This window comes from Cottoperca gobio, chromosome 1 (genome assembly GCF_900634415.1).
Source record: "Cottoperca gobio chromosome 1, fCotGob3.1, whole genome shotgun sequence".
Classification (NCBI taxonomy): Eukaryota; Metazoa; Chordata; class Actinopteri; order Perciformes; family Bovichtidae; genus Cottoperca; species Cottoperca gobio.
In genome coordinates this window covers 15493330-15514022 of record NC_041355.1, presented here as the reverse complement: position 1 = coordinate 15514022, position 20693 = coordinate 15493330, and the positions used below count along the sequence as shown (strand labels likewise).

General features: G+C 40.0%; 2 protein-coding genes across 2 annotated transcripts in view; both read right to left on the bottom strand.

The window, feature by feature from the left end:
- tdrd7a (tudor domain containing 7 a) overlaps positions 1 to 9119 on the bottom strand; it is a 19463-nt gene extending 10344 nt beyond the window's left edge. The window contains 15 exon segments of the mRNA XM_029434313.1: positions 416 to 550; positions 909 to 1120; positions 1275 to 1386; positions 1788 to 1980; positions 3946 to 4133; positions 4438 to 4614; positions 4616 to 5218; positions 6110 to 6280; positions 6761 to 6816; positions 7289 to 7326; positions 7579 to 7683; positions 7906 to 8020; positions 8205 to 8349; positions 8492 to 8707; positions 9095 to 9119. Coding sequence (XP_029290173.1) covers positions 416 to 550; positions 909 to 1120; positions 1275 to 1386; positions 1788 to 1980; positions 3946 to 4133; positions 4438 to 4614; positions 4616 to 5218; positions 6110 to 6280; positions 6761 to 6816; positions 7289 to 7326; positions 7579 to 7683; positions 7906 to 8020; positions 8205 to 8349; positions 8492 to 8692 — 2451 coding nt within the window. The 5' untranslated portion in view covers positions 8693 to 8707; positions 9095 to 9119.
- A 1130-nt stretch (positions 9120 to 10249) lies between these two features.
- On the bottom strand, positions 10250 to 20624 carry stra6l (STRA6-like). The gene is made up of 18 exons (XM_029441540.1): positions 20498 to 20624; positions 18091 to 18163; positions 17147 to 17247; positions 16722 to 16852; positions 16341 to 16461; positions 16083 to 16128; positions 15760 to 15885; positions 15469 to 15542; positions 14760 to 14868; positions 14473 to 14626; positions 14214 to 14289; positions 14040 to 14121; positions 13545 to 13593; positions 12894 to 13011; positions 12674 to 12793; positions 12054 to 12217; positions 11565 to 11708; positions 10250 to 11029 (listed from the first exon to the last, which is right to left on the bottom strand). Exons 1-18 carry the CDS (start codon positions 20524 to 20526, stop codon positions 10800 to 10802), a joined length of 1947 nt encoding a protein of 648 aa, XP_029297400.1. The 5' UTR covers positions 20527 to 20624; the 3' UTR covers positions 10250 to 10799.
- Between the last annotated feature and the right edge of the window lie 69 nt (positions 20625 to 20693).

Below are 20693 nucleotides of genomic sequence, written 5' to 3'. Positions count from 1 at the left end.
ATTTCAGTGAATTGTGATAACTTACCGTGATTATTTTTATTACAGGTCATTTAGCAGACGCTCTTATCCAGAGCGACTTACAGTGAACTAACTACAGGGACAGTCTCCCTGGAGCAACTCAGGGTTAAGTGCCTTGCTCAGAGGCACAATGGTGGCAGCCCTGGTATTAAACTCACAACCTTCTGGTGTTGTATTTGGAAGACTAACCACTAGACCACCACCATCCCCAGATTACTCTGACAGTGAATTCAAACTTGCGCATTATCTTGAGATAAAACAGCCACTCTCTGGATTAAGCAGCCCACTGAGCAGAAACCTGAAAACTACTCTGCTGGAATTCTATATACTTTCACTGTAAAACATGAAATGCTCTACAACACTACTAATTGCCAAGGCAAATGGAGGTCTTGTTAACCTGGGAGATAAAGAAGGTCTCCGTTTCTTCCAGTAACTTGCTGAGTCTTGCGGTTCCTCTGGAGGGCAGCTGGCAGTAGATGGTACCATCTGCACACACATTTGTGACACACACATCCTGATAGGTAGCATGTACCTACAGGCAACAGAGAGATTAATGTTAGATAATACAGGGAGGATTGATGATCCTGAGGACCTCATATTCATGGCTGACCAGCTGCTGGTTTTAATGCCAACTGAATGAGACCCCTATAAATTATTTAGCTCCCATAACACAGACAGACCTAAATGAGAACGGTACAACAGCACCACCCACTGCTGAGCTGTGATGTCAAGAGAAATATAATAAATATGAGAGTCCGCCCCTTTGCTGCTATGAAATTAGCTTTACACAATCGTTTGTTAAATACATGCATAAACTGCTATTCTAAGAGAGCGCTCTCCTTGAACTTATGCATTCACACTATACTTGTAGTTAGCACAACCATCCTTACAGTCAGAGGGTTGTTCATGGTCACGTCCTGGAGAGACTTCATACAGGTGGAGTTGATGTTGATGTCATCATCCTGCGAAGTGTCGTACAGCACTGCCACAGGAGTCTCATTCTGGTGACACGGCTCTAATGTCTCCATCAGCAAGATCTTTCCGACTACCAACTTGTCCAAAGAGGACAGCACCAGTGGATGTGAGCTGAATGCCTCCAGACCTGGGAGAAAGAAAATAAAGGATGGTAAGAAAAGGGAGGAGGGCCGTTGAACAGTATAAACATTTAGTCAGTTCTGCTGTGACATCTGTACGATTTCATCCACAGCAGTTACACTAAAACAAATCCTAAAGTAATTTCCTTATCCTCTATATACCTGCAAGTCTAACACTGATAGCCTGGAAGGGCAGAGAGAGGAAGTTCTGGTGCATCTCCAGCAGATTAGTCCCACTGGTTTCCACGGAGAAGCCATAGTCCACATAGTATACCTGGACAGACAGAAAGACAAAAACTATTTTGCTGGAGAACCAACAATCTGAAAATTGGCACAAGCCGTGTCCCAGGACAGGGGCTAAGATTCTACAATTCTGAACCAAATACGTTACAAAGTGCTAAAAATGTATTCAACACCTCAACAGTTTTTTAAATTTTTATAAATTGACAGCCAACTAGAGATGCAGCCACCTATAATTTCCCCTCCCATTCAGCTGCCTGCCAGTTCCCTGCCAAATTCCAGGCGCAGTGACAGAGTCCACCCCACGTTCAGTACTTCATCGCGGGGATCTCCTTTCAGCCATGAACCTGGCAGCGAGCACAGATCTGCCTTGGATCTGCCTGGGCCCCATCACAGCGGGTGGCTGCATCTGTAAAAACTAACTAAATGACTTACCGTGACCTTGTTAGGGGACATAACCTCCATGACTTGAGCTCTTGCAAACTCGTCTCCATCCTCCCCTCTGACTGCTGCCAGTTGACCAACAACAGGTTTAGACAGCAGACGGTGGTTGGACCTTTGGCTATAGAAAGTGCGCATGGCCTCCTCCATGGCCTCCTGGGAATTAGAGTAGTTCTCACCTACATACCTTAACAGAGAGACAAGCTTTTTCAATCTGTGTAGGGTAGTCTTCAAAAACTGTAATCTGGATGTTGCATTAACGAAGCAAAAAAGCAAACATGGGTGGTTGCGCATATTTTGTTTTTATAAGTGTCTTTCCCACTGGACAAAAAACAACTAACACCCACCAACATCTGAATTTTGTCTTCAATTGGTAGAGATATTTATCGGCTCCAGCTCCGATCGCAGGGACCACGCGAGTCGCCCGCAGAGCATGTTCTAAAATATAGCACTAGTCACCACGAAGCGGTCTAAAATTTGTATTTAATTGTTTTGCTGTTTTCTTTTTTTTTTTTATCAATAACACTTGCATTCTGAACCTGTCTGGGGTCAGAGTTCAATTTCATGCGCAAGCCAAATCTCCATTCCCCTTTTCGCTGAGACAAAGCGGCACATTGTGGAGAGACACTTCGGTACGTGTCACAGAAGCTACCATGCCAACTAATTAACTAACTAACTAACTAACTAACTAACTAACTACCCACCTGCAGCACTGCGTGCAAGCCGTAAATTAGAGCAGCAGCATGTCTTTTCACCAGGCTGGTGAACAAGTCACAGAAAGCAACAGAAGCTTCATTTAGAGATGCACATTTTTAAATAAAGTACAAGAAAGCCTTTTCGGACGGAGAGGTCTTGAAAGGTGTAATGATGGTTATTATTTAAAACACTGTTCATCTCCACTCTCCGATGTTACAAAGTTAGTGTTTGTACAAACTGGATATGATCTGAAGATGTGACGGTTAATGATTTCCTATAAAATGTTACAGAAGTGATACTTTGGACTCATAACTGGTGTGATTTTCAACAAAATGCTACAAATGTTCTCATTCATACAAAACTGTCAATAAAGATATTTACAAAGATATCAGAGATAACTGACTTTCAAATGTTGAAATAGAGTGAGAACATAAATACATAACGTTGCATGTTTAAATATATCTGTTTCCTACCATGGTAAATCATTGTGAGGAATAATTAACATTAATATGTGGACAGTCTCTTCACATATATGAATATTTATTATGATTATTAATGATAATATTATCATTAAAGGTGAACCGTGCAACTATGTTAGTCAGGAAGTTTGTATCAAACAAGTAGCCCTTCGTATTACTCGGTACCCTTGAAGTAGCTCTCAGTTTCAAAAAGGTTGGTGACCCCTGCTCTAAGGAAATGTCTATAATGTGATGCATGTTAATATTAGCTGGAACATGTGCATTATTTTAAAGTTCAATGTAAAAGCTTTGGCACGATACTGGCTTACTGGACAGAACCTGCAACTGTAGTCTGCTGCATTTATGATTCAATAAGTCATTGTGTGTTCTTCAGTATCTGGTGCTTGCATACCAAGGTGGAGAAATTAACGGTATTAAAAAAAAAAGAAGAGGTTTTCTAATATTTTTTCTTCATTTTAAGCAAATAACACATTTCTTCTTTGTGTGGCACTAACATTTTGGAACAGTGCACAATCAAATACAACAGAGTAAGCATCAATCCCAGTGTTTCCCCTACCATTGTCTTGGCAGGGCGCTCCGCCTCGCCAACGGAGCCCAGCGCCCTGTCTGAAATTCAAGGTGTTTTTTTTTTTCTTTCTCAAATAAAAAAAAAAATCTAAAAATGTTTTATTCACAACTCTCTTTTATTAAATAAACTAAACGTTTATGCTATTGATCTAATTTATGTGCATGTTTCAGTACCGTCTACTTTGCGCATTCACATTCTCTCCGTCGGCTCCGTTTTGCGAAGGGCGGGGCTTCGCAGCTCACACACACACACACACACACACACACACACAAACAAGAAAGGGGAGAACTAAATAGAAACCGCACGCGCACACAATCTCTCCGCGACGCGCACACAATCTTACCTTACTGTTTTTAGCTCCAGGAACAAGTAATTGCGTTCATATCAGCAAGAATAATGTGCGTCTCACCTTATAGTAACAGCATTGCTGCTCTTGGCCTCAGTAATCAGCACAGAGGGGAACTGCTTTGAGGGAAGCAGCAGATCTGGCGGCACCACAGGATGCTGGACCTCCAGGCCAGAGGGAAGGGCACGTCTTCTGCACTGCTGGCTGTTTGTGGCTTTCATGTCTGCTTTGCTGGAGCTATACAGGATGGCCTGAGCCCAGGAAAGTACATCAATGACAAACACATTATTAGATACAAATAATTTAAGACAAACAGGTAAGCAGAAAAGATGTCCCAGAGTTCCCTAAAATCATTAAAGGTGCCAGGAGAAGAGAAATCAGTGTTAATGTTGGAAACAATCCCCATGTTATCCACAGCAATCAATCAGGCAAGTGAAATGTTATTCCACATAAAATCATCAAGGTTCACATGTCACTAGTCAGTGAGCATTAACTGTGAGGATAAGGTAACTTCACACTACTCATGAGGACTTAAATTGCACATTGTGTACTTACCCTTTTCTTGTCATTTGGCATGGGGTACTCCACAGTGCATATATCTAGCAAAAGAGACATGTTGTCCAGAACATGTTCAGGGAACGGCGTCTTGTACGTGTCCATAAAGAGTTTGGGCAGAGCATGTGCCCACATACCTTGACTGGACTTTAACAGAAGCTCCTTTATTCTCTGACACAACCTCATCTGACACACAGACAGATGAAGATGTTGAGGGAGGACAAGGGACAGAATCAGAGGTAGGGGAGAAGGTGACCTTCAAAAGAGGTACAATTTCAGGGCCAGGTTTGAGGGGGGAAGCAAATGGAGGAGCGTTGGTTGATGCAAGGCAAGTCCAGGTCGGGGCTAAGGGCTGCGTGCTTTGGTTGTGGGTAGATGTAGGAAAGTTGTGATTATCTCCACAACCACCATTGAAATTGACTGCAAGATTAACAAAGGGTGGCAGCTGCGGCGCAAGAGCTGGGTTGCGAGCTGGGTTGCGCAATGTGATCGGAGACAATAGCTTACCTGAAGAGGCAGCGACAGGTTGAGGAGGAAAAATGAAGGTGGGCTTAGCCAAGGTGGAAAGACTATGTTTAGGGTTAGGGGAAGGACTGATGGGGGTGGAAGGTTGGTCGGGTGTTGAGGGATGTGAAGAAATGGCTGTGGTGATATTTCTTGAATCGGTGGGTGACGCTGGAGGCGTGTTGGTGGTGCTACTTTTAGGGACAATACAAGGCTTAGGGAGCAGAGGAGGGTAGATGAGGTAGTCAGCTCGGTTGGTGCTGGGAGTTTTCTCCACCTGTGTAGGCCAGTCAAGCCAGAGAGAACGAGAAGGAAAGAGATTATATTTCCTATCAATTCCTGTTAAGGTTGGGTACAGGAATTGAAAAACTTCAGATAGAACCTCCAACTGTATTTGGAAAACAGTTTTTCAACTTAATACCTAATTTATCAATTTATATATATTTATATATCTATATATGAAGCCCCGCCCTTCGCAAAACAGAGCGGAGGAGAGAATGTGAATGCGCAAAGTAAACACAGAAACGTGCACACAAATTAGATAAATAACATAAGTGTTTAGTTTATTTAATAGAAGAGCACCTGTTCAATGTGAAAAGTGAGTTGTAAATATTTTAAAAAATGTAATCCAGAAAGAAAAAAAACTCAAAGTGTTTCCCCTACCATTGTCTTGGCAGGGCAAGGTGTTTTTTGTTTCTTTTCTTGAATTTAAAAAATCAAATATATTTTTTGTATTCACAACTCCTTTTTCACATTGACAGGTCTCTTTTATTAAATAAACTAAACGCTTATGCTATTCATCTAATTTATGTGCACGTTTCAGTTTGTACTGTCTACTTTGCACATTCACATTCTCTCCTTCGCTCCGTTTTGCGAAGGGCGGGGCTTCGCAGCTGACACACACACACACACACACACACACACACACACACACACACACACACACACACCTACAGAGCGGAAGAGAAGGGAGAACTAAATAGAAGCCGCGCCACGCACGCAACCCCCACCCCCCCGTCGCACGGTGAGTGCCCCTCCAAAGCAGTAAACCTAGGGGAAACACTGACAAAACAAAACACCTTGAATTTCAGGGGGGGGCGCGGGGTTCTGTTGAGGGGCCCCCAAGACAATGGTAGGGGAAACACTGATGTAAGAGTTACTGACTCACCATGGCGATGTGTTTCCACTTTTCCAGATCTTTGAGCACCTGAGGGTGGAGCGTCTGACAGAACCTTTCACTGTAGAATCCTGGTAGTTTCGACATCCACAATCCACTGTAGTATTTCTCCAAGAGCGAAGTTATTCTGCTCTGCACCAGCTCCACGTCATACAGACCCGACTGCATGGACAGATTTCACATTGATTGATACCAGTATGTCCCATGCTTTTTTCAGCTACAAATTATAATACAAACTCATTAAAAGAGCTGCAATACGACTGATGTACCTTCACTGATAGAACTGAAAAAAAACATAATTCACATAAAAGACAAACACTGACACATTTCCTTCTTACAATTTTCTTTTCATGAAAAAAAATCTGTAATATGTCAATTTAGTTAACTTTTGCTTCTGGCTGGTAGCACCCCAAAAGGATTTTAACAGACAAAATATTCCTCCCTTTGTAATATAACAACAGAACCGCAGGGCCATGCTCGACTTGGATTTACCATTGGATTTAGTCATAACCATTTGCACATGCATTTTATTATTAGGGGTGTAATTAGGACAAGATGAAAATGTAATGCATTACAACACAAACTGTCAAATTGTTTTGGGTGGAAATGAGACGGTAAGCACAGAGAAAGTTTATTCTGTACCTGGGATTGGCCGAGTCTGGAGATTTTTTCAGGAGGCTTTGATGTGAAAGATTCTGCTAAGGAAGAAAGGTTAACAAGTGCTGATATTAGTAAAGGTGGTGCAGCAGATTGATTCTGCAGGTTGTTGGTTAATCTGGTTATTGTCCCTGTAGTTAGTTTACTGTAAATCGTTCTGGATAAGAGCGTCTGCTAAATGAAATGTGATGTAATGGTTGTTGCTTAATCTGGTTAGCATAAACGCCTAATGTTGATATTATACACTCATCTGTAATTACTGTCCCAGTGAGGGGAAAAGGTCTCAACTGTGTATTCCAACAGTGACGGGACAATTTCACATCTAAGATGATCAGCTGGATCATTATTTGGGCCGATTATTTTGAATAAATTGATAATTTTTAGCTTTATAAAGACAATTAAATATATTTATAATAATATTCTGAATATTCACACCTTGATTTTATTCTAAAGGGAATTGATTAAATGTTGTGAAATGTATAAGGACACACACACTAAGAAGGTCCCACTTACCTCCGGGCTTCTGACATTTTGCAAAGCTCTTCTCTTTCCTGTTGGCAACACAGCAGTCTCTTAAGCATAATGTGATTTTTACCACAACAAGCTGTAATTCGATAGAAATGCCCTGCTGCAGTTCCTGATAAATATTTTAACATTAAGTAGTATGAAAAAGTTGTGTTAGCATGCTAGCTTTTATACTTATAGCTATGATTCATACAGTGAAAATGTAATAGAAGAACAACCAGGTTTTTGATTTAACAGCGCCTTAGTTCCCTATGGTTTGTCCACATGTGCATGTTCACCTGTCAGGCACGAAACATTGTTTTATAGCTGGTCGAGGAGCGGGTCGAGGAGCTGGTTGTCTGTCTTGGACAGGGGTGAGAGAGCTGAAGCTTTGGTCTGACTGCCTGATGTTTGGGGAGAACATAAGCAAAAACCCTTTGGAAGTCACTTAAGATTATGCAGAGACTGAGGAATAAATTCCATTATATTCTTCAAAGCATGAGTGACAAATAATACCATTGCAGAAAGAAAACACAACTTTGGGTTTCCACAAACTGAACAATTGAATAAGACAATGTTATGCAGCTAATGCTCATAATTTCTTGATGAAAACTGTTATTGTTTACCTGTAGTCTCCTGAGGCACTGAAGCCTCTGTAGCCGCCATGGGCCCGAGAACGGTTTGCTGTCCAGTTAGAGGCACCACCAGCTGAGGGTTGGCGGAGAGAGGACCTTGGACTCACTAAATGCATGGAAGGGTGATAGGGTTAGGGTGGAAATGGGAGATGAGATACAGAGAAAGGTTTGATGAATGATGAAGAATCACCAAGAAGGATTTTGGAGTTTAATATCTGCAACTCTCATCGCTTGTCTAAAAAAACTTTGCAGTGATAAGAGTCCTAATATAAACAACTTAAGTCACCTACCATTGAGCATGTATGGGTTGGAAGGTTTAAATCTCATCTTGCAGTTGACGAATTGGGAGCGACCACATTTCTTAGAGCTCTTCTGCTTGGCCACCAGCACAGCAATGTGGGCTGTCTCTCGACACACTGCAGCAAAGCATTTAATCTACAGGACAGATTTATTGTATAGTTAGACATTTACAAAGTGCTGGGTAAAAGTGAACTTTTTATGGAGTTTCTCAGTTCTGTGCTGATGCTAGCTGACATAAGGCACTGGTATAAGGATGCAAATGAACAAATAGCCTCACCTCACCCATGCCATACTCCAGGCGGACCACAGTGGGGATGCTACTGAGGTAGTCCTCTAGTTTTGAGTAGCCCAGCTTCCTCAAGGGGATAATCTCTCCGCACAGTGACCTGTAATCTGACTGAAGGTTGTTAATAGAAACGCCGCTCTTGTTGGACTGGAGAACAGACCGCAACATTTTCTTTATGGACTCGTCTGACATCCTGGTAATTTCACACTGAAAAAGGAACAGACATAAAAAATCAATGGGGTTAGAAGTAGAAGTAATTTACAGATACATTACAGTTCATTTAGCTGACGCTTTTGTCCAAAGCGACTTACAAAAAGTGCAACAGTCATGATGATACAACTCCGAACAGCAAGAATATTGTAAGTACATTAGCTTCAAATGGGTACAATCCTTTAAGTGCAGAATAGCTTCAAATAAGCCAAACCAATGTAAGTGCAACATACAAAGAACAGTTTTTGTTTAGTTTTTTCATTCGCCGAGATGCAGTCGAAACAGGTGAGTTTTCAGTCTGCGATGGAAGGTGTGAAGTCTGCTGTCCTGACATCAATGGGGAGGTCGTTCCACCATTTTGGAGCCAGGATAGCACTTACTTACAGTAAAAACATGGAGTTTTAGGGGATAGACTCAAGATGTTTGCAGTAGCAACGAGACCGAGAAGAAGCTGATGGTTCAGCGATATATGCCGATATCGGGGTGGTATGCCGCTCGTGTTCCACCGGCACATACCGGAAAGTGGCAGATCTCTTTCACTGTCACACCAGTGCCGTTCCATGATGCAAACATCCTGGAAATGTTTTATGTTGACTGTATATATTTACAATGTAACGTTAGCTCGTAAATAAAGTATTGTGAACGTGTCTCTCGTCTAACATGGCTGTTAGCCTAGCCACCGTAGCTCTTCTTTTGCTGCAAAGATCTATTATCATACTCTCCAACAGGGACGATGTATTAATCAGTCGCTAAGTGTTGGATCATGGCCGAGGGATGAACAATATGGCGTTGTGGTAGCTGTTAGCTGTTCGTTTGCAGCTAGCGGTAAATAAAATAAATGTGTGTTATTTCAGACTACAATTGACCTTTTAAAAACAAGCCAAATTCACGTACAGTGTCCAAGTACGTTAGCTCAAGTTTAATGACAGACAAATATGTTTCCATTAATTAACTTACCTGTAATGTTAACTAGCTAGCCTAACTGCCGTGGTGTCTTCAGTGTCGCCGAGTATAAAATCACGCGCACGTTAACACGCCCACAAGTTCAAATGGTGCCGGTTAGGTCGTCATTTCTGAATTGACCACGGTTGTATAATGTTGAACTTATATTTTCCTCAAATGTATATAATGGACATTTAATTAATTAAAATAATCGACCTTTAGGTTGTCAACAAGTCAACCTTGCAGAAACGGTGATTGGATAATTCCTTATAGCTAAATGGCGAAAATATGCTGCTTTTAAGTGCTGTAGGAAATCTTAGAATGCATAGTTAAACGCACTGTATAATACTAATACATGTATTTCAGTAATTAAGGTAGCTAGCTAAATTATTCAAAACCTTAATTAAAATCACATTGAATGTTTTAGGTCAACCACACTAATGCATTGTTCACCGTTGTTGTTGTTGTTTTTGACCAGAAGCATTTGTTTGTGCTGCAAAGACATATTTACAACTTCCAAATGCAAAGCAAAAGCTTGTTTTCAGGCCTAATGTAAGCAGAACACTACACATTTTTAAATCACCATGACATGCCACCATATATTTATTTGTGATAAACAGTACAGCAGCTATGCATAAACATTCATAGCCAGTTCCATTTGATGACACTAGCAGAATGGATGTGTGGTGCAGCTCACAGAATTTTAATAACATAAACATTATTAGACATAACAATGGCCAGCTGTACTGCATCACATCCATTTGTAGAATAGATCATACAGACGTTATTGTGACTATGTACAATGGTTCACATATATCCTTGACTGTCTATATAGTATACAGCAATTCAAAGCTTAGCTTGACTTAAACACTAATACAATCAATCTGTGTACAGGTTTTCATCAAATCTCACATGAGTATTTTACTATGGGTGAATGCTCCTTCTGAGCTGATATAAAAGTGACCTAATTATTGATTAAATTAACAAGATCATAACTTCTCAGGCACAAGTTAGTGTTAGTGCTGCTTTTGAAACGACTGAAAATGACTCATTGAAAACACCACAGTACACGTTCTAGAGATCGACCACTAAACAACACATAAACAATTTTTGATTCCAACACATATTATTAACACGGTCACATTTATCAGTCTTCTGCTGGTGTGACAATGACCTCTGGTGGTGGCTGTGACTCTGCATGGCGGCTTTTTGATTGAGTAGCCATGAAGCAAGCCTGCACCACTGTGTCTGATGATGACGTGTGTAATAAAGAAGATGAGGAGAGGTGATGCTTCCTGAGCAGGATTAGATGAGGGTTCCTCAGTAAGGTATAAAACAACATCCAGCGCCTCCTGGCCCGGCTGTTCACAGGGGACTCTGGAAAGAAAAAAAAAGAGTGAATTAACTGGAAAGAAGAAGCAAATAATTAATGATGAAACAAAACAAAAAATATAAAAATTCTGATAAAACATATTAATCTGTGCAGGATTAAACAAAATTGAATAAATGCAATAAAGTGCATTTTAATAGGTCCTTTAAAAGAATATAGTTTGGTCACTTTGTGCATATTAGTTAGTGGACAGGTATCATCAGTAGTTATTTAGTTGATAATTGTCATGCAAGAGCTACACACACACACACACACACACACACACACACACACACACACACACACACACACACACAGAAAGAGAGACACACGCAGATACACACACACACACACACACACAGAAAGAGAGACACACACACAGATACACACACACACACACACACACACACACACAGAAAGAGAGACACACGCAGATACACACACACACACACACAGAAAGAGAGACACACACACAGATACACACACACACACACACACACACACACACACACACACACACACACACACACACACACAACTGACCGGATGGTATGTTGCTGAATGTGGAGTATGCAGATGTAGTGTGTCTCTCCAGCATGTTGGAGACCAGCAGCTGGCAGAAACACACCATGACCGGATTGTTATGATAGTGGTCAGCAAAGATCATCCCAATCCAAGTAGTGTAGCCTGAAACATGTGAGAAATACTATTGGAGCCACACACCATATATGAGGAATAGCACAGTACGTTAAACAATATGTGTATGAGGTGGCTTGTCAAACGCTCCCATCTCCTGGAAGAAAATAGTTTTCACGGATGAATGAAAGTAATATGAGTCTAATACACCACGTGAAGTACATGAAGTAATACTAATGATAAAGTTAAATACTTTTTGTCTCTTAACTACCACCGTAGTAAAACAAAAAGAGACTTGGCTGTGAAATGTTATGGTGGTAAATATGGAGACTGATCTACTTAAACCAATATCGCACTTTTGTCTCACACACATCTTTGTATTGAATATAAGCTTACCGGCATCCATACTTTCATATCCTCTCTGCATAATGCTTCGGTCTATACGGGACACCAGCCACGTTCCCAACACAATGCTGCACAGCAACCTAATTATACAGTTGCTGATCCCCATCACCACGTTGTAGAAAAAGAAGAAGTAGTTGAAGCAGTGAAACGCCTTCCTGAAGAGGAGGTAGAGAAACTGCGATTTCAAGCTACAGATTTACTTTAAATTCTATACTGTTCTAAAAACATTTGGCAAATGTGTATTAATTAAAAGGATTTTCCACACTGTAAAACCACATCTTATGTTCTGTATCTGCTTGTTTCAGCAAGTCATTGAAGCTAATTTACACTAAATGAGAAAGTGCATCTTTTATGGCCTCACCATCACATTATGTCCACAGCTAACACTCTTTGAATACTGTTACTCTTCAAAACAACTTTTAAAAAAAATACTGTATATGTTTTTTATATATGTTTGTGGACAGCTTCAGTGGGTTATATATTAAATATTAATATTAAATTCTAATAAAAACTTCTATACACTTCCCTTCAGCTTTCTGGCAAATAAAGGACCTGGATTTGATAGTCTTATGATGCACACTCACATGATATCTATAATAAAATATACCCACCTGTTGTTGATAGCCAGAGGTTTTTGTTTATCAGTCGGAGACATTTTGTCCTGAAGGAAGAAAATCTGAACCAGAACTACCTGGACAATGACCAGGGCGATGACCAGACTGATGGTCAGACTGAGATATACAGGAGAAATCAATCAACCAATGTGTTTATCTGTCAGTTAGCCATTTATATGCCATCATGTATCCACAAGCACTGGAAAACATGTCTTACAGTATAATCCCCAGGTTGTGCAGCATGATCAGTGCTTTGCCATGCATTATAGGAAGAACCAGCACATAGACCAACAGCAGAGCAAACAGGAAGTGGACAAAATGGACAATCAGGTAGCCTAAAGAGAAAATACAGAAGAGACATCCATTTATTTCATGTGATCTTTCAATATTCATGTTGTTCATCTCCATATTTTACTCATGTAGAGGGACTGTGCTGTTGTTTTATCATATTTCTATTGCATTCTATAAACAGATCCATCCAAATATTTTTTACATGTCCACTATGGCTTAGTTTCTCTGTAAACAAATTACACAAAACGTTTTCTTTGTTGATGTATGGAGGTTAAAATACAAATTCTTGGATTTTAGCTTCTTGGATCCAAGTTATAAAAAAAACTAAAAGTATTAGGCAGGTTTTACAACAAGTTTTACTGGCCATTACATGCCACGGGCTTAGTCAATTAGTTACTGCCTAAAGCTTCCTGTTAATGGATATTTTCCCTCATTCTTCTTCCCCAGACTTGTCTCTGAAATGTCAGCAGGGAGACAAATGACACATTTGGGTTCAGTCCTGAGTAATGTACATATACTCAGCTGCTGTTTCATGTCATTTCAATTCTTTATGTATTTCAGAAGACAAAAAACATACCCCACAATGTAAACGCTATTTGCCAACCAGAGTATCTTGCAATGGAAGCCTGTAAAAAATTGAAAGAGAAAACTTAAGAGGTCAAATAAAATGAGATGCCAAACATCCACACATGTAGAGTACCCACATTCTGGGCATATTTGAAACGCTCGTGTTCACACATTGAAATATTTCAGACTCGTGTGTGTTTGGTAGAGCCTGCTGGTTGTGTTCAGTGGCCATATGGTTTACAATATGAGGAACACATTTTCAAATAAATATGTAGATCATACACTGTGACACGCACGTCGTGACCTGGAAACTGGGGCCAATTTAACACTTGTGATTGCTGGTTTCAAGTCTTTAGTGCCAAGCGGAAATCTGATTTGCCCTAGAGTCATCTGCCATCTGCTGTATCTGTGCATGTCTCTCTTTGTGTGTCTGTGTGTGTGTGTGTGTGTGTGTGTGTGTGTGTGTGTGTGTGTGTGTGTGTGTGTGTGTGTGTGTGTTACTTACTACGCTGACAGCAGAGCTTGGGTTGTGAAACTTTTCAGGAAGAAATCCCTTCTGCCCTTTCCACAGCCTCTTCAAGTGTTTTCTATGGAGACAGTACAGTACAGTGGTTTTTTTTACATTTATCATAACATTTGAATACATTTAGTATATTTCAGATATTTCTAGGTTTCTTACCTGTAACATGCCAAGACATGGAGGCAGTAGGCTACAGAGTTGAAGCTAGCAAAGATAGTGGTAGCTAGCCAAGACTCTGGAATATAACAAATAACGACACCTTTACTGAGTTTGATTTATCAGACCTCTGTTGTGCGGAGTAGATTATTTTCCTATTTCTGAAACAGGAAATGTTGAAAATCAAGGAAGCATTGCATATTTGGTGTAAACGTTCCCAGAACACAGATCATGACTATGAGGGGGGAGCAGACCAACTCACTCCTAGCCACGGAGATGAATTCTTCCAGCTGTGGTATCATGATTCCTGGACCTTCAGTCTGATTACAAGAAATAACCAGTTCTTTTAGTGTATTCTTCCACCTGTCGACTTGGTCAAAAGCCACAATACTGAGACTGTAGTCTGTCAGGGTCACCTAGAGAAATGACAAAAATACAAATTAAACAGATGCACAGATATGTTGCATTGTGTAACACTTTTCCAAAACACAGTGTATGGATGAGACATTTGGTTTTCCATAATCAAACACAAGAGATGTCTTGCTGTACCGTATATAGGCCTATAAGGGATATAATGACGGTGCCGATGATCCTGTTGGGGAACTTGAAGTAAGGGTCCCACTCGTACACTCGGCTCTGGAACCAACTGAGGGGCTTACTGCAAAAGAGAAAGGAGGCTGGAATCCACGGTGTATATGTACGTGTGTGTGTTTCCATCAGTGTGTGTGGCTGCCTTCAAGTGCTATCTGAATTCTGGTCCTGTAACCATACATTTTGTGGCAGCTAGGATTGTTATAGTGTTGGATGAAATTATCAATGCAATGGAGAAGTTGACTCCAAAATCATGGATGCTGGAGCCTACCAGCAGCACCTGAACACACCAGACTTGTCTAACAATTAACTGCATTACCACACAACAATAACGTCACTTATAAAAATATATGAAAATAGATATATTTATGAAAATAGATATGATTCGACACATATTAGTTCAAACAGATAATAGTTTCTGGAAAAGAATGTCACTCAATGTTCAACTCTGCATGTTGATTTTAATCATTTAGTGAAATTAATGATACATAATGGTTGACTAAAATGTAGTAAAAAGATAAATCCATGTTGTTCTATGTAGGTTTTTTTTGGGTAAACTGGTTAAAATATGCATAAATAGTGGATCCCTTTACAAACAACTGAACTGAAAACCCCAGTTGTACAAGGTAAGGTCATTTGCATTGGTGTGCATGAGTGTATGTTCTACCTGTGTGCAGGTGTTTTCCTTAGCAGTCTCTTAACATGATGCACCTGGTGTTGCTCAATCAGCTCTTCAGGGTCCTTGCAGCAGATTCAGAATGTTTTACATAGAGATAATTATTCAGAAAAAACTATTATATCATAGCTGCAGACCCTACTGGGAGGGAGAATATATTGCACCAGAAATATATAGTATATAATTTTCTTAATAAATGTGACATGAAATATCACATAGTCTGTAATGTGAAAATACACAGCAAGAATAATTTCAAAGGTTTTATACATGAGGCATACTGACCTCCTGTTCCACTTGCAGATGTATTCGAATAGCTTTGATCAGCATGAGGAGAAATCGTCCCAAGAGGAAGATGAGGGAGAGGATGCAGGGCCACTGGATAATCAACTTCTGGTATTTACCCAGAATCTTTAAAAGCACACACACACACAGTCAATTATTTCATTTATTTTTTCATGATATTTAAAATAAATACCAACATGCAACTCTTCATAACTGAAGGTTTTATAGAGCCTAATTCCTTTAGGTGTGGAAAGAGACTGACACTCCAACAGACACATTATATTTACACTATAGCTTTGATGATGTGTTTAGTACTCACCTACCTTACCATTGGGACAGGTGAATGTATCCCAGACTGTTACTATGATCCTAAAAAAACAAGACATGATATACTGTATACATTTATTTGATATATTCTTTGATAGTGTTTTTAATTTTTTTATTTGTGTGAAGTAACCATCTTTTTTATTTTTATTTTTCCAATTTGATGCATGCTTTTAGAATGTTGTAAACGACAAACACACCAGTGAAAGAAACCCTTTGCTATACTAATCCACATTTTGAGACATATAAACATTTACCAGGACATAGAGTAGAGTATTCCCAGTATTGCTCCAGGTGTTCTGAAAGGTGTGGACAGACAGGCAAAGAAAGGGAAATAGACGAGGCCCACCTCTATTGCTCCAATCAGATACACGATAGCTGAGGAGAATAATTGGGAAACATCATCATCATGTTTATTTTTCGTTGAGTCTAGATGGTAACCCTAGATTAAAGGTTAGACATTGACCTCGAATGGTTATGGTTAGGATAGATCGTCGGGCAGCGAGTCTCGCAAGAGTTTTCGGCAAGTTTCGCCAATACTTGGGTTTCCATCTAAGCACAACCTTTATTTGTTGTATCAAAAAGGTAAACAGGTTTGAATATTGAGCCTGGATAAAAATGGCAAACAGCGGCAGTACCTCGGGCCCAGGGCGGGACAGTGAAGGGGATGTAATATTCAGAGAAGAGCAGCAGGACGCTTGAGGACACGGCACCAAATGCAAACCCATAGGACCAACGATTGCTCAGGCTGCCTAAAGTATCCAAAGGCCTGGGACACAGTAATATCATAAACACAAACAAAGCTATATTGCTGATGTGGCTGCTTAAATTAGCTTGATATACTATATATATATATATATATATATATATATATATATATATATATATATATATATATATATATATATAAATGTATGAGTAGATGTTTCATAATTTAGACTGTTGCTCATAACAACCACATCACTGAATTTACTTTACTTTACTTGTGATATTCAAACAGATATTACTGTTACTTTCTTTTTCTCTTGACATTGACTAGTTGTTGTTGCTGCTGTTGACTTACACCACAATGGCAAAACGTCCCCCCAGAAAGGGCAGTCTGTGGTCGATGGCCAGTCTCTGGGCTCTCTTCTGGAGGAATGAGAGCACTCCTGTAATCAACAACTGGAAGACAAGAAAACAATACATAATACACAACCTGCGTATTGTAGTAGTACTGGTATGCGCTGTGTTGCAGTTGTATAGTGTGATTTAGTTATTATGTATTCCTAGAAACCCTCTATCATTTGTTTAAATGCTTTCCTTGAGTTGTAAAAACAAGGTGTGTATGGCATTACCACATAATACTAGATCTTTCTTTTCCTTGCTGTTCTTTGAAATGTATCTCCACATTTGGTGATTTTAAATTTTTCAGTAAAACTAAGAGATTAAAGGGACAGTACACCACAAAATGAAAAATAAATATTATTCCTCTTACCCGTAGTGCTATTTATCAATCTATATTGTTTGAGTGTGCGTTGCAGAGTGTTGGAGATATCTAACATATAGATGTCTGCCTTCTCTTGAATATAACGGAACTAGATGGCACTCTTGTGGTGCCCAAAGTGCCAAAATAAACATTTTAAAAACTCTACAGCAATGTCTCTTTCCAGAAGAAAATAGTTCCTACATAAAACTGCTCACAACACATTTGACAACTCACACCAACACAAGCTAGATTGATAAATAGCACTACAGGAAAGAGGAAACATATTTTGTGCTGAACTGTCGCTTTAAATGTTTCTGGTTGAGAAAATTCTCCTTCCCTAAACTTAGTAAACCATTTAAAACCCTATTATTTATCTGAACTCTTATCTGCTCTCTTGGCATCTGAGAAACATGGTTTTCACAATGCGGCCACCATAAAAGAAAAAAATTATCATTATGGAAAGCCAATTAGTATTTCACCTTCTCTGGAGTTCTCCAGAGACATATTTATATTCCAGGTTAAATAGATGGACCACTTACTGCTGGTATGAGTGAAAGGTGCAGGAAGAGCTCCATAGAGATTCCATTGTGACAGTCCTGAACTGTGGAGAGCCTGGAGAAACAGAGACAATACAAACATGATGTAACATAAAGTATAGGGACACAAAGCAGGATGGAAAAGAGGCAAACAAAATTAAACTAAACGGAAATGAATGACTAAATTCAGATGTGGAATGTAACTAAGTACATTTATTCAAATACTATCATTATACATCCGTTTTTTTGAGGACATGTGTGTGTCGACTAAAACCTTCTGCTCATACAACAATAGTAAACCCTGGTTTACAACAAAAGGTGAGACAGCTTCGTCAGGCCAAAGAGGAGGCTTACAGAAGTGGGGACAGCATCCTGTAAAACCAGACCAGACACACACTGACAAAGGAAAGACGAACAACAGTGATAATGTAGGTCTTCAGTGAACAACCCTACATCAGTGTGGAGAGGCCTGCAAGACATCACAACTTCAGGAGACCATCATCCAACACTGAAGTGAGCCATCAATCTTGGAACCTATCTGCTATCGGACAAACGACGATTAGCATTCGTATGCAGATATCTGTTTAAAGAGAATAGTGACCCATCAACTGGCAGACGACCTGAATGTGTTTTGCTGCAGGTTTGATAACCCCCCATTTGCACCACTCCGACTGAGACATCTAACAAGCATCTGCACCCCCTGTCAGGTCAGAGGCCCTCCCCACTGATTCTCAAGCAGGATCTGTGAAGAGGATCACCAGAGATGTGTGAAGTCCACTCCTGCTTCAAATGCTCCACAATCAACACTCCATCACAGGATTAAATGACTACAGGCCCGTCACCCTGACGTCTGTGGTAATTAAATCCTTTGCCAGACTTGTGTAGAGCCCCCCCAACTCACTCATCCAATTGGTAGTGGATCGCAAACTTCCTGTCAAACTGGAGGCAGCAGATGAGGCTGGGGAAAATCACACCCAGCACCTGGACCGTCAACACTGGCGTCCCCTAGGGATGTGTGCTCTCCCCACGGGCCTTTCTCCCTTTACACCGACCAACTGTACCCTTCTGTTAAACTCCTGAAGTTTGCAGACGACACAATGATCATCGGCCTCATCTGGGATCATTACGAGTCTGCATACTGATGAGAGGTTGAACAGCTGGCCCTCTGGTGCTGTCAGAACAACCTGGAGCTGAATGTTCTTATGACAGTGGACTTCAGGAGAAATCCCCCAACACTGCCCCCCATCAACATACTGAACAACACTATCGTCTGCTGTGAAATCCTTCACATATCTGGGATCTGAAAACTTCCAGCATCAAAAGTGGGCATCCAACATTGAAGCAATAGTCAAAATGGCCCAGCAGAGAATGTACTTCCTACGGCAGCTCAGGAAGTTCAACCTGCCTCAGATGCTGCTGATCCAGTTCTACACTGCAATGAACAAACAGGACTGCAGAGAGATACTAATAACACCCCCTAACACCCAGGTCACAACCTGTTCAAACTTTTATTCCGGCATATTTGCACTCTGCACTATTGTCCTTGTTATGTAATAGTATGTATGCTGTTATAATGTAGTACAATGCACACATTTTGAAATACTATTTTTCTCATATCCTATATGTTTAAATATATTGTTATTATAAAATGGAGCAACTGAGTAACGTAACCTAATTCCCATCTCAGGATCAATAAAGTAATTCTGATTTATGTTAATGTTCATTGACTGGCCAACAGAGCTGATTCTGATTCCGAGTGATGAACTTGAGAATTTCCATTTTATGCTTCTTCATACTTATTCTCCGTTACATTACACTTTTCACTCCACTAAATGTATGTGATAAAATATGCTACTTTGAAGATTCAGATTTATTTGTTAAAATATAATTAACAAATAAAATATGGATAAGATAAACAAGGTACCTGGCAGTATAAATAAGGATTTTAAAAAAGAGGCCCCACATTTAGCAGTTGTAACATTAAACTGATGTACAAATGAATGCATCAATCATCACAATTCAATAATATAATATACACTATTCTGAAATGGGACATTGTGCATAATAAGTAGTTTTACTTTTTTTTACTTTCAGTTTATTTCGATGTCAATACTTTTATTGAATGTAGGACTTTTATTTAGTATTTCTTGACTGCTGAGAATCTGAGTACTTCTTCCACCACTGACACAACTAAACTAAGGTAAACCAATCAAGCAACATGAAAAGTCATCATATCACTTCATAATGCATTGTTAAGGTTTACTGTTGCCCTGTCTTTATTCAAAACAGCTAGAATCAGGTTGTTGATCCGAAACTCAGCATCAGTCATTATCACGACCGACTAACAGCCGGGAGTAAAAATGAAAGAGCAGTGTTGTAATGCTAGTAGCAGCGAGCAGTCTGTACTTACACATGTTCCACTTGGTTTCTTGTCATCATTGATAATCAGTCATAGTCAGTTCACAAAAGTCCCAAAAAGCTTTGTTCCTGCTCTGCTGTAAAGAGGACGAAAGTGACTGGATTGATATCACTTCTCCATTTCCTGGTTTCAACCATGTGACTCACATGTTTGACCTTTGGCCTCAGAATTCAACACTTTATTTCTC